The sequence below is a fragment of the Toxotes jaculatrix genome, chromosome 22 (assembly GCF_017976425.1).
Source record: "Toxotes jaculatrix isolate fToxJac2 chromosome 22, fToxJac2.pri, whole genome shotgun sequence".
Lineage (NCBI taxonomy): Eukaryota > Metazoa > Chordata > Actinopteri > Toxotidae > Toxotes > Toxotes jaculatrix.
Genome location: NC_054415.1, coordinates 13,878,824 through 13,903,304, shown reverse-complemented (window position 1 = coordinate 13,903,304; position 24,481 = coordinate 13,878,824). Strand labels below are relative to the sequence as shown.

At 31.5% G+C, this 24,481-nt stretch overlaps 1 protein-coding gene across 1 annotated transcript in view; it reads left to right on the top strand.

Moving 5' to 3' along the window:
- The first annotated feature begins 3,781 nt into the window (after positions 1-3,781).
- The window catches only part of LOC121176586, a 40,814-nt gene continuing 20,114 nt past the window's right edge, over positions 3,782-24,481 (top strand). The window contains exons 1-6 of the mRNA XM_041030677.1: positions 3,782-3,792; positions 3,950-4,019; positions 5,325-5,489; positions 8,192-8,296; positions 11,112-11,216; positions 13,919-14,023. Of these exons, the coding sequence (XP_040886611.1) occupies positions 3,782-3,792; positions 3,950-4,019; positions 5,325-5,489; positions 8,192-8,296; positions 11,112-11,216; positions 13,919-14,023 (561 nt within the window). The remainder of the gene's footprint in view (positions 3,793-3,949; positions 4,020-5,324; positions 5,490-8,191; positions 8,297-11,111; positions 11,217-13,918; positions 14,024-24,481) is intronic.

Below are 24,481 nucleotides of genomic sequence, written 5' to 3'. Positions count from 1 at the left end.
GGAGGCCAGGTAAGGCGCGCGCAGAACGTTTCAAATGAAAAGCTTGGGTTGGTTTGTGACCACAGACTAACATGCACTAACATGTCCGTTTCGTCAGTGTTGTCGGTCTGTGGAAACATATATGCAGTTTTGATCCGGACACAGCTGTGTATATGTGGAAGCCTATAGGCAGATGGTGTTGGCAGCATGGGTTGAGTTGCGTGTCTGTTGTTAGGCTTAATCGTGGGTAGTTGTCGGTGTCGATGGACCTGGGGTCGGTGTCAGGTGTGTGTTCAGCAGTGTGGGGCCTAGCTAGCTGCACCTGGAAGTGTTGCTTAATGTTTAGAATTTCAGGTTTAATATCCAAAGCCTGCGTGTGTGTGTGTGTGTGTGTGTGTGTGTATGCATTTGTTTTCTCTGCAGGAAGGATGAGCTGCTCCAGAGGATCATCAGAGGGTAAGAGAAAGCATGGAAGTCAACATTACTCAGTGTTTCTCCATTTAAACATGTTGACTGTGTTTCTTTGTGCTGTGCAGGATGGAGGAGCTGCTGATCCAGAGAACCATGAGGAACCATGAGGATGCATGTTGGCCCACACTGCTCAATGTTTCTATACTCAAGGATTCATTTGTGTACACTCCCAGCAACCGTGTGTGTACTGCATCAGAGTGGAAGACCTGGGGAAAAGAACCTCAAGGACTCATCAATCACAGTGTTCACATGACTGTAGGCCTGCTGAAGCAGGGATGGAACCACTGCCTCAACGCTTCTGCTTCAAAAGATGGACACTGTGTCGAGAACAACATCACTAGTTGTGCAGGATGGAGGAGCTGATCAAGAGGACCATGAGAAGATGCATCTTAGCCAATACTGCTCAATGTTTCTGTATTGAAGGACTCAGTTGTATTTTGCTGTTGTTGTGTTTTTTTTGTGCTCCTTCTTGTTCAGCAGGTGGCTGCATCTGGCTGAGTGGGGCTCCAGCTTGGATGGGGCTGTGGCCAATGTAGAGCCCAGGTAACCCTGTTGCAAAATCTTAAGAGTAAAAAAAAAAGAGTTTTGACCAGATTAGTATCCAAAGTCTTTTTTTATTATTATTTATTTTCTACAGGTGGGTGGAGCTAATCCAGAGGACCTTTTGAGACCAGGTGTGTGAAGGCCACATTGTGCAGTGTTTCTACCCATATGCATGTATCCATGTCTGAGTGTGAGAATGTGTTTATATTAAAATCAGAAAGAAGGAAGTGCCTGCTTTTGTCTTCAGTGCACTTTAGATGGGGTTAAGTTCAGTTCTGGGGGGAGGGGGGAGCTCAGGTAAGGCCCCTGCTGCAGCTGGAAGTGACGCAAAAATATTACAAGTTCAACCAGTGACTTGATTAGTATCCAAAACCAATGTGTTTGTGTTTTTCAGCAGGAGGGAGGAGCTGAGTGAGAGGACCATTTGAGACCAGGTGAGCAAGAGCCACATTGTAGTCTTTCTACACTTATGCATGCACTAATTTTATATTTTCTGTGTGTGAGAGAGAGAGAGAGTGTGTGTGTGTGTGTGTGTGTATGTGTGTGTGAGAGAGTGTGTGAGAGTCAGTGTTGTAGGTGTCTGTGGGGTGGAGCCAGTGAAGGTGCTGCTGGTGAGGAGAGAGCGCCATCCTGTGGGAGTGAGGGACACACTCTGGCTGTTGTGTGTTGTCAGATCTTTGTGTTAAGTGGATTTATTGATAAATGAATAAATAAATAAAAATCAAATCAAGGACCATTTCAAAGGTGGTTTGTGTGCTGATGCTTCTTGGTTGTGTTTCTCTTGCAGGATGGCAGAGCTGATTGGGAGAACCAAGAGAGACCAGGTGAGACGTTGCCTGTTGGTTAACATTGTTTAATGTTTCTACACATGTGCATGCATTCATTTCTCTGTGTATGCATTTGTTTTCTCTGCAGGAAGGATGAGCTGCTCCAGAGGATCATCAGAGGGTAAGAGAAAGCATGGAAGTCAACATTACTCAGTGTTTCTATATTTAAACATGTTGACTGTGTTTCTTTGTGCTGTGCAGGATGGAGGAGCTGCTGATCCAGAGAACCATGAGGAACCATGAGGATGCATGTTGGCCCACACTGCTCAATGTTTCTACACTCAAAGATTCATTTGTGTACACTCCCAGCAACCGTGTGTGTACTGCATCAGAGTGGAAGACCTGGGGAAAAGAACCTCAAGAACCTCAAGGACTCATCAGTCACAGTGGTCACGTGACTGTAGGCCTGCTGAAGCAGGGCCAAAAAAAATCAAAATTTTTTTTCACCTCAAAATGTCATAAAAAACATCATAGTATAGTATGGCATTTTTTTTCGGCCAAAAAAAGTCAAAATTCTTTTTCACCTCAAAATGTCATAAAAAAAAAGTCATAGTATAGTATGGCATTTTTTTCGGCCAAAAAAAGTCACAAACTTTTTTTTCACCTCAAAATGTCATAAAAAAAATGTCATAGTATAGTATGGCATTTTTTTCGGACAAAAAAAGTCACAATTTCTTTTTCACTTCAAAATGTCATAAAAAAAAAAAAGTCATAGTATAGTATGGCATTTTTTTCGGCCAAAAATAGTCAAAATTTTTTTCACCTCAAAATGTCATAAAAAAAAGTCACAGTATAGTATGGCATTTTTTTCGGCCAAAAATAGTAAAAATTTTTTTTCACCTCAAAATGTCATAAAAAAAAGTCATAGTATAGTATGGCATTTTTTTCGGCCAAAAAAAGTCACAATTTTTTTTCACCTCAAAATGTCATAAAAAACGTCATAGTATAGTATGGCATTTTTTTCGGCCAAAAAAAGTCACAATTTTTTTTCACCTCAAAATGTCATAAAAAAAAAGTCATAGTATAGTATGGCATTTTTTTCGGCCAAAAATAGTCAAAATTTTTTTCACCTCAAAATGTCATAGTATAGTATGGCATTTTTTTCGGGCCAAAAATAGTCAAAATTTTTTTTCACCTCAAAATGTCATAAAAACGTCATAGTATAGTATGGCATTTTTTTCGGGCCAAAAATAGTAAAAAAATTTTTTCACCTCAAAATGTCATAAAAACGTCATAGTATAGTATGGCATTTTTTTCGGCCAAAAAAAGTCAAAATTTTTTTTCACCTCAAAATGTCAGAAAAAACGTCATAGTATAGTATGGCATTTTTTTGGGGCCAAAAATAGTCAAAATTTTTTTCGGACTCAAAATGTCATAAAAAACGTCATAGTATAGTATGGCATTTTTTTCGGGCCAAAAATAGTCAAAATTTTTTTTCACCTCAAAATGTCATAAAAAACGTCATAGTATAGTATGGCATTTTTTTCGGGCCAAAAAAAGTCACAATTTTTTTTCACCTCAAAATGTCATAAAAAACGTCATAGTATAGTATGGCATTTTTTTCAGGCAAAAAAAGTCACAATTTTTTTTTACCTCAAAATGTCATAAAAAACGTCATAGTATAGTAAGGCATCAAAATCTGAAAAAAAAGTCATACTTTAGTATGACCAAAAAATGGCATAAAAAAAGAAGGCATCAGCCTTACTATACTATGATGTTTTTTTTATGACCTTTTGAGGTCATAGTAAAGTATGACTTTTTTTGGCCAATTTTGATACCTTACTATACTATGACGTTTTTATGACATTTTGAGGTCATACTAAAGTATGACTTTTTTCGGCCGATTTTGATACCTTACTATACTATGACTTTTTTTGGCCGATTTTGATGCCTTACTATACTATGACGTTTTTTAGGACATTTTGAGGTCATATTAAAGTATGACTTTAATGACGTTACAGATGTCAAATGGGTCAGTGTAGGTTTAGTGTGTGTGTGTGTTAGATGTAGTGACTCTTGATGTAGAAGCTGTCAGTAGTTGTGTATTGTTGATGGAACTGTGAGGACAGGTGTTTAGGTGCTGCACTTGGGCCTGTAGGTGTGAGTCTTTGTGTGGCTGTGTTTTGCAGGTTCTGGCGGAGACGGGCTCCAATTGTGGCGTGGATCTGCAGGCTTGTCTTGATGAAGATTGGCATGAAGGTCATGGAGGAGGTCACAGTCAAAGTGGAGCTCAGGTAGGCCTCCTGCTGCATCTGGAGGTTTTGCAAACGTCATAGTATAGTAAGGCATCAAAATTAGCCAAAAAAAAGTCATACTTTAGTATGACCTCAAAAATTTTTTTTCACCTCAAAATGTCATAAAAAACGTCATAGTATAGTATGGCATTTTTTTCGGCCAAAAATAGTCAAAATTTTTTTTCACCTCAAAATGTCATAAAAAACGTCATAGTATAGTATGGCATTTTTTTCGGCCAAAAAAAGTCACAATTTTTTTTCACCTCAAAATGTCATAAAAAACGTCATAGTATAGTATGGCATTTTTTTCGGCCAAAAAAAGTCACAATTTTTTTTCACCTCAAAATGTCATAAAAAACGTCATAGTATAGTATGGCATTTTTTTCGGCCAAAAAAAGTCACAATTTTTTTCACCTCAAAATGTCATAAAAAAAGTCATAGTATAGTATGGCATTTTTTTCGGCCAAAAATAGTCAAAATTTTTTTCACCTCAAAATGTCATAAAAAAAGTCATAGTATAGTATGGCATTTTTTTCGGCCAAAAATAGTCAAAATTTTTTTCACCTCAAAATGTCATAAAAAAAGTCATAGTATAGTATGGCATTTTTTTCGGGCCAAAAATAGTCAAAATTTTTTTTCACCTCAAAATGTCATAAAAAAAGTCATAGTATAGTACGGCATTTTTTTCGGCCAAAAATAGTCAAAATTTTTTTCACCTCAAAATGTCATAAAAAAAAGTCATAGTATAGTATGGCATTTTTTTCGGGCCAAAAATAGTCAAAATTTTTTTTTACCTCAAAATGTCATAAAAAACGTCATAGTATAGTAAGGCATCAAAATCTGAAAAAAAAGTCATACTTTAGTATGACCAAAAAATGGCATAAAAAAAGAAGGCATCAGCCTTACTATACTATGATGTTTTTTTTATGACCTTTTGAGGTCATAGTAAAGTATGACTTTTTTTGGCCAATTTTGATACCTTACTATACTATGACGTTTTTATGACATTTTGAGGTCATACTAAAGTATGACTTTTTTCGGCCGATTTTGATACCTTACTATACTATGACTTTTTTTGGCCGATTTTGATGCCTTACTATACTATGACGTTTTTTAGGACATTTTGAGGTCATATTAAAGTATGACTTTAATGACGTTACAGATGTCAAATGGGTCAGTGTAGGTTTAGTGTGTGTGTGTGTTAGATGTAGTGACTCTTGATGTAGAAGCTGTCAGTAGTTGTGTATTGTTGATGGAACTGTGAGGACAGGTGTTTAGGTGCTGCACTTGGGCCTGTAGGTGTGAGTCTTTGTGTGGCTGTGTTTTGCAGGTTCTGGCGGAGACGGGCTCCAATTGTGGCGTGGATCTGCAGGCTTGTCTTGATGAAGATTGGCATGAAGGTCATGGAGGAGGTCACAGTCAAAGTGGAGCTCAGGTAGGCCTCCTGCTGCATCTGGAGGTTTTGCAAACGTCATAGTATAGTAAGGCATCAAAATTAGCCAAAAAAAAGTCATACTTTAGTATGACCTCAAAAATTTTTTTTCACCTCAAAATGTCATAAAAAACGTCATAGTATAGTATGGCATTTTTTTCGGCCAAAAATAGTCAAAATTTTTTTTCACCTCAAAATGTCATAAAAAACGTCATAGTATAGTATGGCATTTTTTTCGGCCAAAAAAAGTCACAATTTTTTTTCACCTCAAAATGTCATAAAAAACGTCATAGTATAGTATGGCATTTTTTTCGGCCAAAAAAAGTCACAATTTTTTTTCACCTCAAAATGTCATAAAAAACGTCATAGTATAGTATGGCATTTTTTTCGGCCAAAAAAAGTCACAATTTTTTTCACCTCAAAATGTCATAAAAAAAGTCATAGTATAGTATGGCATTTTTTTCGGCCAAAAATAGTCAAAATTTTTTTCACCTCAAAATGTCATAAAAAAAGTCATAGTATAGTATGGCATTTTTTTCGGCCAAAAATAGTCAAAATTTTTTTCACCTCAAAATGTCATAAAAAAAGTCATAGTATAGTATGGCATTTTTTTCGGGCCAAAAATAGTCAAAATTTTTTTTCACCTCAAAATGTCATAAAAAAAGTCATAGTATAGTACGGCATTTTTTTCGGCCAAAAATAGTCAAAATTTTTTTCACCTCAAAATGTCATAAAAAAAAGTCATAGTATAGTATGGCATTTTTTTCGGGCCAAAAATAGTCAAAATTTTTTTCACCTCAAAATGTCATAAAAAAAGTCATAGTATAGTATGGCATTTTTTTCGGCCAAAAATAGTCAAAATTTTTTTCACCTCAAAATGTCATAAAAAAAGTCATAGTATAGTATGGCATTTTTTTCGGCCAAAAATAGTCAAAATTTTTTTCACCTCAAAATGTTATAAAAAAAGTCATAGTATAGTATGGCATTTTTTTCGGGCCAAAAATAGTCAAAATTTTTTTTCACCTCAAAATGTCATAAAAAAAGTCATAGTATAGTATGGCATTTTTTTCGGCCAAAAATAGTCAAAATTTTTTTCACCTCAAAATGTCATAAAAAAAAGTCATAGTATAGTATGGCATTTTTTTCGGGCCAAAAATAGTCCAAATTTTTTTTCACCTCAAAATGTCATAAAAAGTCATAGTATAGTATGGCATTTTTTTCGGCCAAAAAAAGTCACAATTTTTTTTCACCTCAAAATGTCATAAAAAACGTCATAGTATAGTATGGCATTTTTTTCGGCCAAAAAAAGTCACAATTTTTTTTCCACCTCAAAATGTCATAAAAAACGTCATAGTATAGTATGGCATTTTTTTCGGCCAAAAAAAGTCAATTTTTTTTCACCTCAAAATGTCATAAAAAAAAAAGTCATAGTATAGTATGGCATTTTTTTCGGCCAAAAAAAGTCACAATTTTTTTTCACCTCAAAATGTCATAAAAAAAAGTCATAGTATAGTATGGCATTTTTTTCGGCCAAAAAAAGTCAAAAATTTTTTTCACCTCAAAATGTCATAAAAAACGTCATAGTATAGTATGGCATTTTTTTCGGGCCAAAAATAGTCCAAATTTTTTTTCACCTCAAAATGTCATAAAAACGTCATAGTATAGTATGGCATTTTTTTCGGCCAAAAATAGTCACAATTTTTTTTCACCTCAAAATGTCATAAAAAATGTCATAGTATAGTATGGCATTTTTTTCGGGCCAAAAATAGTCAAAATTTTTTTCGGACTCAAAATGTCATAAAAAAAGTCATAGTATAGTATGGCATTTTTTTCGGGCCAAAAATAGTCAAAAATTTTTTTCACCTCAAAATGTCATAAAAAACGTCATAGTATAGTATGGCATTTTTTTCGGCCAAAAATAGTCAAAATTTTTTTATACCTCAAAATGTCATAAAAAACGTCATAGTATAGTATGGCATTTTTTTCGGGCCAAAAATAGTCAAAATTTTTTTTCACCTCAAAATGTCATAAAAAACGTCATAGTATAGTATGGCATTTTTTTCGGGCCAAAAAAGGTCAAAATTTTTTTTCACCTCAAAATGTCATAAAAAACGTCATAGTATAGTATGGCATTTTTTTCAGGCAAAAAAAGTCACATTTTTTTTTTACCTCAAAATGTCATAAAAAACGTCATAGTATAGTAAGGCATCAAAATCTGAAAAAAAAAGTCATACTTTAGTATGACCAAAAAATGGCATAAAAAAAGAAGGCATCAGCCTTACTATACTATGATGTTTTTTTATGACCTTTTGAGGTCATACTAAAGTATGACTTTTTTTGGCCAATTTTGATACCTTACTATACTATGACGTTTTTATGACATTTTGAGGTCATACTAAAGTATGACTTTTTTCGGCCGATTTTGATACCTTACTATACTATGACTTTTTTTGGCCGATTTTGATGCCTTACTATACTATGACGTTTTTTAGGACATTTTGAGGTCATATTAAAGTATGACTTTAATGACGTTACAGATGTCAAATGGGTCAGTGTAGGTTTAGTGTGTGTGTGTGTTAGATGTAGTGACTCTTGATGTAGAAGCTGTCAGTAGTTGTGTATTGTTGATGGAACTGTGAGGACAGGTGTTTAGGTGCTGCACTTGGGCCTGTAGGTGTGAGTCTTTGTGTGGCTGTGTTTTGCAGGTTCTGGCGGAGTCGGGCTCCAATTGTGGCGTGGATCTGCAGGCTTGTCTTGATGAAGATTGGCATGAAGGTCATGGAGGAGGTCACAGTCAAAGTGGAGCTCAGGTAGGCCTCCTGCTGCATCTGGAGGTTTTGCAAACGTCATAGTATAGTAAGGCATCAAAATTAGCCAAAAAAAAGTCATACTTTAGTATGACCTCAAAATGTCCTAAAAAACGTCATAGTATAGTAAGGCATCAAAATCGGCCAAAAAAAGTCACAATTTTTTTTCACCTCAAAATGTCATAAAAAACGTCATAGTATAGTATGGCATTTTTTTCGGGCAAAAAAAGTCAAAATTCTTTTTCACCTCAAAATGTCATAAAAAACGTCATAGTATAGTATGGCATTTTTTTCGGCCAAAAAAAGTCTAAAATTTTTTTCACCTCAAAATGTCATAAAAAAACGTCATAGTATAGTATGGCATTTTTTTCGGGCAGAAAAAGTCAAAAAAAATTTCGGACTCAAAATGTCATAAAAAACGTCATAGTATAGTAAGCCATCAAAATTAACCAAAAAAAAGTCATACTTTAGTATGACCTCAAAATGTCATAAAAAACGTCATAGTATAGTAAGGCATCAAAATTGGCCAAAAAAAAAGTCATACTTTAGTATGACCTCAAAATGTTCTGAAAAACGTCATAGTATAGTAAGGCATCAAAATCGGCCAAAAAAAGTCACAGTTTTTTTTTACCTCAAAATGTCATAAAAAACGTCATAGTATAGTAAGGCATCAAAATCGGCCAATAAAAGTCACAAAATTGTCAAAATTTTTTTCACCTCAAAATGTCATAAAAAAAAGTCATAGTATAGTATGGCATTTTTTTCGGGCCAAAAATAGTCAAAATTTTTTTTCACCTCAAAATGTCATAAAAAGTCATAGTATAGTATGGCATTTTTTTTAGCCAAAAAAAGTCACAATTTTTTTTCACCTCAAAATGTCATAAAAAACGTCATAGTATAGTATGGCATTTTTTTCGGCCAAAAAAAGTCACAATTTTTTTTCCACCTCAAAATGTCATAAAAAACGTCATAGTATAGTATGGCATTTTTTTCGGCCAAAAAAAGTCAATTTTTTTTCACCTCAAAATGTCATAAAAAAAAAAGTCATAGTATAGTATGGCATTTTTTTCGGCCAAAAAAAGTCACAATTTTTTTTCACCTCAAAATGTCATAAAAAAACGTCATAGTATAGTATGGCATTTTTTTCGGTCCAAAAATAGTCCAAATTTTTTTTCACCTCAAAATGTCATAAAAACGTCATAGTATAGTATGGCATTTTTTTCGGCCAAAAATAGTCACAATTTTTTTTCACCTCAAAATGTCATAAAAAATGTCATAGTATAGTATGGCATTTTTTTTCGGGCCAAAAATAGTCAAAATTTTTTTCGGACTCAAAATGTCATAAAAAAAGTCATAGTATAGTATGGCATTTTTTTCGGGCCAAAAATAGTCAAAAATTTTTTTCACCTCAAAATGTCATAAAAAACGTCATAGTATAGTATGGCATTTTTTTCGGCCAAAAATAGTCAAAATTTTTTTCGGACTCAAAATGTCATAAAAAACGTCATAGTATAGTATGGCATTTTTTTCGGGCCAAAAATAGTCAAAATTTTTTTTCACCTCAAAATGTCATAAAAAAAGTCATAGTATAGTATGGCATTTTTTTCGGCCAAAAATAGTCAAAATTTTTTTCACCTCAAAATGTCATAAAAAAAAGTCATAGTATAGTATGGCATTTTTTTCGGGCCAAAAATAGTCAAAATTTTTTTCACCTCAAAATGTCATAAAAAAAGTCATAGTATAGTATGGCATTTTTTTCGGCCAAAAATAGTCCAAATTTTTTTCACCTCAAAATGTCATAAAAAAAGTCATAGTATAGTATGGCATTTTTTTCGGCCAAAAATAGTCAAAATTTTTTTTCACCTCAAAATGTCATAAAAAACGTCATAGTATAGTATGGCATTTTTTTCGGCCAAAAATAGTCAAAATTTTTTTACACCTCAAAATGTCATAAAAAACGTCATAGTATAGTATGGCATTTTTTTCGGGCCAAAAATAGTCAAAATTTTTTTTCACCTCAAAATGTCATAAAAAACGTCATAGTATAGTATGGCATTTTTTTCGGGCCAAAAAAGGTCAAAATTTTTTTTCACCTCAAAATGTCATAAAAAACGTCATAGTATAGTATGGCATTTTTTTCAGGCAAAAAAAGTCACATTTTTTTTTTACCTCAAAATGTCATAAAAAACGTCATAGTATAGTAAGGCATCAAAATCTGAAAAAAAAAGTCATACTTTAGTATGACCAAAAAATGGCATCAAAAAAGAAGGCATCAGCCTTACTATACTATGATGTTTTTTTATGACCTTTTGAGGTCATACTAAAGTATGACTTTTTTTGGCCGATTTTGATACCTTACTATACTATGACGTTTTTATGACATTTTGAGGTCATACTAAAGTATGACTTTTTTCGGCCGATTTTGATACCTTACTATACTATGACTTTTTTTGGCCAATTTTGATACCTTACTATACTATGACGTTTTTATGACATTTTGAGGTCATACTAAAGTATGACTTTTTTCGGCCGATTTTGATACCTTACTATACTATGACTTTTTTTGGCCGATTTTGATGCCTTACTATACTATGACGTTTTTTAGGACATTTTGAGGTCATATTAAAGTATGACTTTAATGACGTTACAGATGTCAAATGGGTCAGTGTAGGTTTAGTGTGTGTGTGTGTTAGATGTAGTGACTCTTGATGTAGAAGCTGTCAGTAGTTGTGTATTGTTGATGGAACTGTGAGGACAGGTGTTTAGGTGCTGCACTTGGGCCTGTAGGTGTGAGTCTTTGTGTGGCTGTGTTTTGCAGGTTCTGGCGGAGTCGGGCTCCAATTGTGGCGTGGATCTGCAGGCTTGTCTTGATGAAGATTGGCATGAAGGTCATGGAGGAGGTCACAGTCAAAGTGGAGCTCAGGTAGGCCTCCTGCTGCATCTGGAGGTTTTGCAAACGTCATAGTATAGTAAGGCATCAAAATTAGCCAAAAAAAAGTCATACTTTAGTATGACCTCAAAATGTCCTAAAAAACGTCATAGTATAGTAAGGCATCAAAATCGGCCAAAAAAAGTCACAATTTTTTTTCACCTCAAAATGTCATAAAAAACGTCATAGTATAGTATGGCATTTTTTTCGGGCAAAAAAAGTCAAAATTCTTTTTCACCTCAAAATGTCATAAAAAACGTCATAGTATAGTATGGCATTTTTTTCGGCCAAAAAAAGTCTAAAATTTTTTTCACCTCAAAATGTCATAAAAAAACGTCATAGTATAGTATGGCATTTTTTTCGGGCAGAAAAAGTCAAAAAAAATTTCGGACTCAAAATGTCATAAAAAACGTCATAGTATAGTAAGCCATCAAAATTAACCAAAAAAAAGTCATACTTTAGTATGACCTCAAAATGTCATAAAAAACGTCATAGTATAGTAAGGCATCAAAATTGGCCAAAAAAAAAGTCATACTTTAGTATGACCTCAAAATGTTCTGAAAAACGTCATAGTATAGTAAGGCATCAAAATCGGCCAAAAAAAGTCACAGTTTTTTTTTACCTCAAAATGTCATAAAAAACGTCATAGTATAGTAAGGCATCAAAATCGGCCAATAAAAGTCACAAAATTGTCAAAATTTTTTTCACCTCAAAATGTCATAAAAAAAAGTCATAGTATAGTATGGCATTTTTTTCGGGCCAAAAATAGTCAAAATTTTTTTTCACCTCAAAATGTCATAAAAAGTCATAGTATAGTATGGCATTTTTTTTAGCCAAAAAAAGTCACAATTTTTTTTCACCTCAAAATGTCATAAAAAACGTCATAGTATAGTATGGCATTTTTTTCGGCCAAAAAAAGTCACAATTTTTTTTCCACCTCAAAATGTCATAAAAAACGTCATAGTATAGTATGGCATTTTTTTCGGCCAAAAAAAGTCAATTTTTTTTCACCTCAAAATGTCATAAAAAAAAAAGTCATAGTATAGTATGGCATTTTTTTCGGCCAAAAAAAGTCACAATTTTTTTTCACCTCAAAATGTCATAAAAAAACGTCATAGTATAGTATGGCATTTTTTTCGGTCCAAAAATAGTCCAAATTTTTTTTCACCTCAAAATGTCATAAAAACGTCATAGTATAGTATGGCATTTTTTTCGGCCAAAAATAGTCACAATTTTTTTTCACCTCAAAATGTCATAAAAAATGTCATAGTATAGTATGGCATTTTTTTTCGGGCCAAAAATAGTCAAAATTTTTTTCGGACTCAAAATGTCATAAAAAAAGTCATAGTATAGTATGGCATTTTTTTCGGGCCAAAAATAGTCAAAAATTTTTTTCACCTCAAAATGTCATAAAAAACGTCATAGTATAGTATGGCATTTTTTTCGGCCAAAAATAGTCAAAATTTTTTTCGGACTCAAAATGTCATAAAAAACGTCATAGTATAGTATGGCATTTTTTTCGGGCCAAAAATAGTCAAAATTTTTTTTCACCTCAAAATGTCATAAAAAAAGTCATAGTATAGTATGGCATTTTTTTCGGCCAAAAATAGTCAAAATTTTTTTCACCTCAAAATGTCATAAAAAAAAGTCATAGTATAGTATGGCATTTTTTTCGGGCCAAAAATAGTCAAAATTTTTTTCACCTCAAAATGTCATAAAAAAAGTCATAGTATAGTATGGCATTTTTTTCGGCCAAAAATAGTCCAAATTTTTTTCACCTCAAAATGTCATAAAAAAAGTCATAGTATAGTATGGCATTTTTTTCGGCCAAAAATAGTCAAAATTTTTTTTCACCTCAAAATGTCATAAAAAACGTCATAGTATAGTATGGCATTTTTTTCGGCCAAAAATAGTCAAAATTTTTTTACACCTCAAAATGTCATAAAAAACGTCATAGTATAGTATGGCATTTTTTTCGGGCCAAAAATAGTCAAAATTTTTTTTCACCTCAAAATGTCATAAAAAACGTCATAGTATAGTATGGCATTTTTTTCGGGCCAAAAAAGGTCAAAATTTTTTTTCACCTCAAAATGTCATAAAAAACGTCATAGTATAGTATGGCATTTTTTTCAGGCAAAAAAAGTCACATTTTTTTTTTACCTCAAAATGTCATAAAAAACGTCATAGTATAGTAAGGCATCAAAATCTGAAAAAAAAAGTCATACTTTAGTATGACCAAAAAATGGCATCAAAAAAGAAGGCATCAGCCTTACTATACTATGATGTTTTTTTATGACCTTTTGAGGTCATACTAAAGTATGACTTTTTTTGGCCGATTTTGATACCTTACTATACTATGACGTTTTTATGACATTTTGAGGTCATACTAAAGTATGACTTTTTTCGGCCGATTTTGATACCTTACTATACTATGACTTTTTTTGGCCGATTTTGATGCCTTACTATACTATGACGTTTTTTAGGACATTTTGAGGTCATATTAAAGTATGACTTTAATGACGTTACAGATGTCAAATGGGTCAGTGTAGGTTTAGTGTGTGTGTGTGTTAGATGTAGTGACTCTTGATGTAGAAGCTGTCAGTAGTTGTGTATTGTTGATGGAACTGTGAGGACAGGTGTTTAGGTGCTGCACTTGGGCCTGTAGGTGTGAGTCTTTGTGTGGCTGTGTTTTGCAGGTTCTGGCGGAGTCGGGCTCCAATTGTGGCGTGGATCTGCAGGCTTGTCTTGATGAAGATTGGCATGAAGGTCATGGAGGAGGTCACAGTCAAAGTGGAGCTCAGGTAGGCCTCCTGCTGCATCTGGAGGTTTTGCAAACGTCATAGTATAGTAAGGCATCAAAATTAGCCAAAAAAAAGTCATACTTTAGTATGACCTCAATATGTCATAAAAAACGTCATAGTATAGTATGGCATTGTTTTCGGCCAAAAAAAGTCACAATTTTTTTTCACCTCAAAATGTCATAAAAAACGTCATAGTATAGTATGGCATTTTTTTCAGGCAAAAAAAGTCACAATTTTTTTTCATCTCAAAATGTCATAAAAAACGTCATAGTATAGTATGGCATTTTTTTCGGCCAAAAAAAGTCACAATTTTTTTTCACCTCAAAATGTCATAAAAAACGTCATAGTATAGTATGGCATTTTTTTCGGCCAAAAAAAGTCACAATTTTTTTTCACCTCAAAATGTCATAAAAAACGTCGTAGTATAGTATGGCATTTTTTTCGGCCAAAAAAAGTCAAACATTTTTTTCACCTCAAAATGTCATAAAAAACGTCATAGTATAGTATGGCATTTTTTTCGGCCAAAAAAAGTCAATTTTTTTTCACCCAAAATGTCATAAAAAACGTCATAGTATAGTATGGCATTTTTTTCGGCCAAAAAAAGTCACAATTTTTTTTCACCTCAAAATGTCATAAAAAACGTCATAGTATAGTATGGCATTTTTTTCGGGCCAAAAATAGTCAAAATTTTTTTTCACCTCAAAATGTCATAAAAACGTCATAGTATAGTATGGCATTTTTTTCGGCCAAAAAAAGTCAAACATTTTTTTCACCTCAAAATGTCATAAAAAACGTCATCGTATAGTATGGCATTTTTTTCGGCCAAAAAAAGTCAAAAATTTTTTTCACCTCAAAATGTCATAAAAAACGTCATCGTATAGTATGGCATTTTTTTCGGCCAAAAAAAGTCACAATTTTTTTTCACCTCAAAATGTCATAAAAAACGTCATAGTATAGTATGGCATTTTTTTCGGCCAAAAAAAGTCACAATTTTTTTTCACCTCAAAATGTCATAAAAAACGTCATAGTATAGTATGGCATTTTTTTCGGCCAAAAAAAGTCACAATTTTTTTCGGACTCAAAATGTCTTAAAAAACGTCATAGTATAGTATGGCATTTTTTTCGGCCAAAAAAAGTCACAATTTTTTTTCACCTCAAAATGTCATAAAAAACGTCATAGTATAGTATGGCATTTTTTTCAGGCAAAAAAAGTCAAAATTTTTTTTCACCTCAAAATGTCATAAAAAACGTCATAGTATAGTATGGCATTTTTTTCGGCCAAAAAAAGTCAAAATTTTTTTCGGACTCAAAATGTCTTAAAAAACGTCATAGTATAGTATGGCATTTTTTTCGGCCAAAAAAAGTCACAATTTTTTTTCACCTCAAAATGTCATAAAAAACGTCATAGTATAGTATGGCATTTTTTTCAGGCAAAAAAAGTCACAATTTTTTTTCACCTCAAAATGTCATAAAAAACGTCATAGTATAGTATGGCATTTTTTTCGGCCAAAAAAAGTCACAATTTTTTTTCCACCTCAAAATGTCATAAAAAACGTCATAGTATAGTATGGCATTTTTTTCGGCCAAAAAAAGTCACAATTTTTTTTCACCTCAAAATGTCATAAAAAACGTCATAGTATAGTATGGTATGGCATTTTTTTCGGCCAAAAAAAGTCAAACATTTTTTTCACCTCAAAATGTCATAAAAAACGTCATAGTATAGTATGGCATTTTTTTCGGCCAAAAAAAGTCAATTTTTTTTCACCTCAAAATGTCATAAAAAACGTCATAGTATAGTATGGCATTTTTTTCAGGCCAAAAATAGTCACAATTTTTTTTCACCTCAAAATGTCATAAAAACGTCATAGTATAGTATGGCATTTTTTTCGGCCAAAAAAAGTCAAAAATTTTTTTCACCTCAAAATGTCATAAAAAACGTCATAGTATAGTATGGCATTTTTTTCGGCCCAAAAAAGTCACAATTTTTTTTCACCTCAAAATGTCATAAAAAACGTCATAGTATAGTATGGCATTTTTTTCAGGCAAAAAAAGTCAAAATTTTTTTTCACCTCAAAATGTCATAAAAAACGTCATAGTATAGTATGGCATTTTTTTTGGCCAAAAAAAGTCACAATTTTTTTTCACCTCAAAATGTCATAAAAAACGTCATAGTATAGTATGGCATTTTTTTCGGCCAAAAAAAGTCACAATTTTTTTTCACCTCAAAATGTCATAAAAACGTCATAGTATAGTATGGCATTTTTTTCGGCCAAAAAAAGTCACAATTTTTTTTCACCTCAAAATGTCATAAAAAAACGTCATAGTATAGTATGGTATGGCATGGCATTTTTTTCGGCCAAAAAAAGTCAAACATTTTTTTCACCTCAAAATGTCATAAAAAACGTCATAGTATAGTATGGCATTTTTTTCGGCCAAAAAAAGTCACAATTTTTTTTCACCTCAAAATGTCATAAAAAACGTTGTAGTATAGTATGGCATTTTTTTCGGCCAAAAAAAGTCAAAATTTTTTTCGGACTCAAAATGTCTTAAAAAACGTCATAGTATAGTATGGCATTTTTTTCGGCCAAAAAAAGTCACAATTTTTTTTCACCTCAAAATGTCATAAAAACGTCATAGTATAGTATGGCATTTTTTTCGGCCAAAAAAAGTCACAATTTTTTTTCACCTCAAAATGTCATAAAAAAACGTCATAGTATAGTATGGTATGGCATTTTTTTCGGCCAAAAAAAGTCAAACATTTTTTTCACCTCAAAATGTCATAAAAAACGTCATAGTATAGTATGGCATTTTTTTCGGCCAAAAAAAGTCACAATTTTTTTTCACCTCAAAATGTCATAAAAAACGTCATAGTATAGTATGGCATTTTTTTCAGGCCAAAAATAGTCACAGTTTTTTTTCACCTCAAAATGTCATAAAAAACGTCATAGTATAGTATGGCATTTTTTTCGGCCAAAAAAAGTCACAATTTTTTTTCACCTCAAAATGTCATAAAAAACGTCATAGTATAGTATGGCATTTTTTTCGGCCAAAAAAAGTCACAATTTTTTTTCACCTCAAAATGTCATAAAAAACGTCGTAGTATAGTATGGCATTTTTTTCGGCCAAAAAAAGTCAAACATTTTTTTCACCTCAAAATGTCATAAAAAACGTCATAGTATAGTATGGCATTTTTTTCGGCCAAAAAAAGTCAATTTTTTTTCACCCAAAATGTCATAAAAAACGTCATAGTATAGTATGGCATTTTTTTCGGCCAAAAAAAGTCACAATTTTTTTTCACCTCAAAATGTCATAAAAAACGTCATAGTATAGTATGGCATTTTTTTCGGGCCAAAAATAGTCAAAATTTTTTTTCACCTCAAAATGTCATAAAAACGTCATAGTATAGTATGGCATTTTTTTCGGCCAAAAAAAGTCAAAATTTTTTTTCACCTCAAAATGTCATAAAAAACGTCATAGTATAGTATGGCATTTTTTTCGGCCAAAAAAAGTCACAATTTTTTTTCACCTCAAAATGTCATAAAAAACGTCATAGTATAGTATGGCATTTTTTTCAGGCAAAAAAAGTCAAAATTTTTTTTCACCTCAAAATGTCATAAAAAATGTCATAGTATAGTATGGCATTTTTTTCGGCCAAAAAAAGTCACAATTTTTTTTCACCTCAAAATGTCATAAAAAACGTCATAGTATAGTATGGCATTTTTTTCGGCCAAAAAAAGTCACAATTTTTTTTCACCTCAAAATGTCATAAAAAACGTCATAGTATAGTATGGTATGGCATTTTTTTCGGCCAAAAAAAGTCAAAACATTTTTTTTCACCTCAAAATGTCATAAAAAACGTCATAGTATAGTATGGCATTTTTTTCGGCCAAAAAAAGTCAATTTTTTTTCACCTCAAAATGTCATAAAAAACGTCATAGTATAGTATGGCATTTTTTTCGGCCAAAAAAAGTCACAATTTTTTTTCACCTCAAAATGTCATAAAAAACGTCATAGTATAGTATGGCATTTTTTTCGGGCCAAAAATAGTCACAATTTTTTTTCACCTCAAAATGTCATAAAAACGTCATAGTATAGTATGGCATTTTTTTCGGCCAAAAAAAGTCAAAAATTTTTTTCACCTCAAAATGTCATAAAAAACGTCATAGTATAGTATGGCATTTTTTTCGGCCAAAAAAAGTCAAAAATTTTTTTCACCTCAAAATGTCATAAAAAACGTCATAGTATAGTATGGCATTTTTTTCGGCCAAAAATAGTCAAAATTTTTTTTCACCTCAAAATGTCATAAAAAACGTCATAGTATAGTATGGCATTTTTTTCGGCCAAAAAAAGTCACAATTCTTTTTCGGACTCAAAATGTCATAAAAAACGTCATAGTATAGTATGGCATTTTTGTCGGGCCAAAAATAGTCAAAATTTTTTTTCACCTCAAAATGTCATAAAAAACGTCATAGTATAGTATGGCATTTTTTTCGGCCAAAAAAAGTCAAAATTTTTTTTCACCTCAAAATGTCATAAAAAAACGTCATAGTATAGTATGGCATTTTTTTCGGGCCAAAAAAGTCACAATTTTTTTCACCTCAAAATGTCATAAAAAACGTCATAGTATAGTATGGCATTTTTTTTGGGCCAAAAAAGTCAAAAAAATTTTTCACCTCAAAATGTCATAAAAAACGTCATAGTATAGTATGGCATTTTTTTCGGCCAAAAAAAGTCACAATTTTTTTTCACCTCAAAATGTCATAAAAAACGTCATAGTATAGTATGGCATTTTTTTCGGCCAAAAAAAGTCACAATTTTTTTTCACCTCAAAATGTCATAAAAAACGTCATAGTATAGTATGGCATTTTTTTCGGCCAAAAAAAGTCAAACAGTTTTTTCACCTCAAAATGTCATAAAAAACGTCATAGTATAGTATGGCATTTTTTTCGGCCAAAAAAAGTCAAACATTTTTTTCACCTCAAAATGTCATAAAAAACGTCATAGTATAGTATGGCATTTTTTTCGGCCAAAAAAAGTCCAAATTTTTTTTCACCTCAAAATGTCATAAAAAACGTCATAGTATAGTATGGCATTTTTTTCGGCCAAAAAAAGTCACAATTTTTTTTCACCTCAAAATGTCATAAAAAACGTCATAGTATAGTATGGCATTTTTTTCGGCCAAAAAAAGTCAAACAGTTTTTTCACCTCAAAATGTCATAAAAAACGTCATAGTATAGTATGGCATTTTTTTCAGCCAAAAAAAGTCAAAAATTTTTTTCACCTCAAAATGTCATAAAAAACGTCATAGTATAGTATGGCATTTTTGTCAGCCAAAAAAAGTCACAATTTTTATTCACCTCAAAATGTCATAAAAAACGTCATAGTATAGTATGGCATTTTTTTCGGCCAAAAAAAGTCACAATTTTTTTTCACCTCAAATTGTCATAAAAAACGTCATAGTATAGTATGGCATTTTTTTCGGCCAAAAAAAGTCACAATTTTTTTTCACCTCAAAATGTCATAAAAAACGTCATAGTATAGTATGGCATTTTTTTCGGCCAAAAAAAGTCAAACATTTTTTTTCACCTCAAAATATCATAAAAAAAGTCATAGTATAGTATGGCATTTTTTTCGGCCAAAAAAAGTCACAATTTTTTTCACCTCAAAATGTCATAAAAAAAGTCATAGTATAGTATGGCATTTTTTTCGGCCAAAAATAGTCAAAATTTTTTTCACCTCAAAATGTCATAAAAAACGTCATAGTATAGTATGGCATTTTTTTCGGCCAAAAAAAGTCAAAATTTTTTTCACCTCAAAATGTCATAAAAAAAGTCATAGTATAGTATGGCATTTTTTTCGGCCAAAAATAGTCAAAATTTTTTTCACCTCAAAATGTCATAAAAAACGTCATAGTATAGTATGGCATTTTTGTCGGGCCAAAAATAGTCAAAATTTTTTTTCACCTCAAAATGTCATAAAAAACGTCATAGTATAGTATGGCATTTCTTTCGGCCAAAAAAAGTCACAATTTTTTTTCACCTCAAAATGTCATAAAAAACGTCATAGTATAGTATGGCATTTTTTTCGGCCAAAAAAAGTCAAACATTTTTTTCACCTCAAAATGTCATAAAAAACGTCATAGTATAGTATGGCATTTTTTTCGGCCAAAAAAAGTCAAACATTTTTTTCACCTCAAAATGTCATAAAAAACGTCATAGTATAGTATGGCATTTTTTTCGGCCAAAAAAAGTCACAATTTTTTTTCACCTCAAAATGTCATAAAAAACGTCATAGTATAGTATGGCATTTTTTTCGGCCAAAAAAAGTCACAATTTTTTTTCACCTCAAAATGTCATAAAAAACGTCATAGTATAGTATGGCATTTTTTTTCGGCCAAAAAAAGTCACAATTTTTTTTCACCTCAAAATGTCATAAAAAACGTCATAGTATAGTATGGCATTTTTTTCGGCCAAAAAAAGTCAAAATTCTTTTTCGGACTCAAAATGTCATAAAAAACGTCATAGTATAGTATGGCATTTTTGTCGGCCCAAAAAAGTCAAACATTTTTTTCACCTCAAAATGTCATAAAAACGTCATAGTATAGTATGGCATTTTTTTCGTGCCAAAAAAAGTCACAATTTTTTTTCACCTCAAAATGTCATAAAAAACGTCATAGTATAGTATGGCATTTTTTTCGGCCAAAAAAAGTCAAACATTTTTTTCACCTCAAAATGTCATAAAAAACGTCATAGTATAGTATGGCATTTTTTTCGGGCCAAAAAAAGTCACAATTTTTTTTCACCTCAAAATGTCATAAAAAACGTTGTAGTATAGTATGGCATTTTTTTCGGCCAAAAAAAGTCAAAATTTTTTTCGGACTCAAAATGTCTTAAAAAACGTCATAGTATAGTATGGCATTTTTTTCGGCCAAAAAAAGTCACAATTTTTTTTCACCTCAAAATGTCATAAAAACGTCATAGTATAGTATGGCATTTTTTTCGGCCAAAAAAAGTCACAATTTTTTTTCACCTCAAAATGTCATAAAAAAACGTCATAGTATAGTATGGTATGGCATTTTTTTCGGCCAAAAAAAGTCAAACATTTTTTTCACCTCAAAATGTCATAAAAAACGTCATAGTATAGTATGGCATTTTTTTCGGCCAAAAAAAGTCACAATTTTTTTTCACCTCAAAATGTCATAAAAAACGTCATAGTATAGTATGGCATTTTTTTCAGGCCAAAAATAGTCACAGTTTTTTTTCACCTCAAAATGTCATAAAAAACGTCATAGTATAGTATGGCATTTTTTTCGGCCAAAAAAAGTCACAATTTTTTTTCACCTCAAAATGTCATAAAAAACGTCATAGTATAGTATGGCATTTTTTTCGGCCAAAAAAAGTCACAATTTTTTTTCACCTCAAAATGTCATAAAAAACGTCGTAGTATAGTATGGCATTTTTTTCGGCCAAAAAAAGTCAAACATTTTTTTCACCTCAAAATGTCATAAAAAACGTCATAGTATAGTATGGCATTTTTTTCGGCCAAAAAAAGTCAATTTTTTTTCACCCAAAATGTCATAAAAAACGTCATAGTATAGTATGGCATTTTTTTCGGCCAAAAAAAGTCACAATTTTTTTTCACCTCAAAATGTCATAAAAAACGTCATAGTATAGTATGGCATTTTTTTCGGGCCAAAAATAGTCAAAATTTTTTTTCACCTCAAAATGTCATAAAAACGTCATAGTATAGTATGGCATTTTTTTCGGCCAAAAAAAGTCAAAATTTTTTTTCACCTCAAAATGTCATAAAAAACGTCATAGTATAGTATGGCATTTTTTTCGGCCAAAAAAAGTCACAATTTTTTTTCACCTCAAAATGTCATAAAAAACGTCATAGTATAGTATGGCATTTTTTTCAGGCAAAAAAAGTCAAAATTTTTTTTCACCTCAAAATGTCATAAAAAATGTCATAGTATAGTATGGCATTTTTTTCGGCCAAAAAAAGTCACAATTTTTTTTCACCTCAAAATGTCATAAAAAACGTCATAGTATAGTATGGCATTTTTTTCGGCCAAAAAAAGTCACAATTTTTTTTCACCTCAAAATGTCATAAAAAACGTCATAGTATAGTATGGTATGGCATTTTTTTCGGCCAAAAAAAGTCAAAACATTTTTTTTCACCTCAAAATGTCATAAAAAACGTCATAGTATAGTATGGCATTTTTTTCGGCCAAAAAAAGTCACAATTTTTTTCACCTCAAAATGTCATAAAAAAAGTCATAGTATAGTATGGCATTTTTTTCGGCCAAAAATAGTCAAAATTTTTTTCACCTCAAAATGTCATAAAAAACGTCATAGTATAGTATGGCATTTTTTTCGGCCAAAAAAAGTCACAATTTTTTTTCACCTCAAAATGTCATAAAAAACGTCATAGTATAGTATGGCATTTTTTTCGGGCCAAAAATAGTCACAATTTTTTTTCACCTCAAAATGTCATAAAAACGTCATAGTATAGTATGGCATTTTTTTCGGCCAAAAAAAGTCAAAAATTTTTTTCACCTCAAAATGTCATAAAAAACGTCATAGTATAGTATGGCATTTTTTTCGGCCAAAAAAAGTCAAAAATTTTTTTCACCTCAAAATGTCATAAAAAACGTCATAGTATAGTATGGCATTTTTTTCGGCCAAAAATAGTCAAAATTTTTTTTCACCTCAAAATGTCATAAAAAACGTCATAGTATAGTATGGCATTTTTTTCGGCCAAAAAAAGTCACAATTCTTTTTCGGACTCAAAATGTCATAAAAAACGTCATAGTATAGTATGGCATTTTTGTCGGGCCAAAAATAGTCAAAATTTTTTTTCACCTCAAAATGTCATAAAAAACGTCATAGTATAGTATGGCATTTTTTTCGGCCAAAAAAAGTCACAATTTTTTTTCACCTCAAAATGTCATAAAAAACGTCGTAGTATAGTATGGCATTTTTTTCGGCCAAAAAAAGTCAAACATTTTTTTCACCTCAAAATGTCATAAAAAACGTCATAGTATAGTATGGCATTTTTTTCGGCCAAAAAAAGTCAATTTTTTTTCACCCAAAATGTCATAAAAAACGTCATAGTATAGTATGGCATTTTTTTCGGCCAAAAAAAGTCACAATTTTTTTTCACCTCAAAATGTCATAAAAAACGTCATAGTATAGTATGGCATTTTTTTCGGGCCAAAAATAGTCAAAATTTTTTTTCACCTCAAAATGTCATAAAAACGTCATAGTATAGTATGGCATTTTTTTCGGCCAAAAAAAGTCAAAATTTTTTTTCACCTCAAAATGTCATAAAAAACGTCATAGTATAGTATGGCATTTTTTTCGGCCAAAAAAAGTCACAATTTTTTTTCACCTCAAAATGTCATAAAAAACGTCATAGTATAGTATGGCATTTTTTTCAGGCAAAAAAAGTCAAAATTTTTTTTCACCTCAAAATGTCATAAAAAATGTCATAGTATAGTATGGCATTTTTTTCGGCCAAAAAAAGTCACAATTTTTTTTCACCTCAAAATGTCATAAAAAACGTCATAGTATAGTATGGCATTTTTTTCGGCCAAAAAAAGTCACAATTTTTTTTCACCTCAAAATGTCATAAAAAACGTCATAGTATAGTATGGTATGGCATTTTTTTCGGCCAAAAAAAGTCAAAACATTTTTTTTCACCTCAAAATGTCATAAAAAACGTCATAGTATAGTATGGCATTTTTTTCGGCCAAAAAAAGTCACAATTTTTTTCACCTCAAAATGTCATAAAAAAAGTCATAGTATAGTATGGCATTTTTTTCGGCCAAAAATAGTCAAAATTTTTTTTCACCTCAAAATGTCATAAAAAACGTCATAGTATAGTATGGCATTTTTTTCGGCCAAAAAAAGTCACAATTTTTTTTCACCTCAAAATGTCATAAAAAACGTCATAGTATAGTATGGCATTTTTTTCGGGCCAAAAATAGTCACAATTTTTTTTCACCTCAAAATGTCATAAAAACGTCATAGTATAGTATGGCATTTTTTTCGGCCAAAAAAAGTCAAAAATTTTTTTCACCTCAAAATGTCATAAAAAACGTCATAGTATAGTATGGCATTTTTTTCGGCCAAAAAAAGTCAAAAATTTTTTTCACCTCAAAATGTCATAAAAAACGTCATAGTATAGTATGGCATTTTTTTCGGCCAAAAATAGTCAAAATTTTTTTTCACCTCAAAATGTCATAAAAAACGTCATAGTATAGTATGGCATTTTTTTCGGCCAAAAAAAGTCACAATTCTTTTTCGGACTCAAAATGTCATAAAAAACGTCATAGTATAGTATGGCATTTTTGTCGGGCCAAAAATAGTCAAAATTTTTTTTCACCTCAAAATGTCATAAAAAACGTCATAGTATAGTATGGCATTTTTTTCGGCCAAAAAAAGTCACAATTTT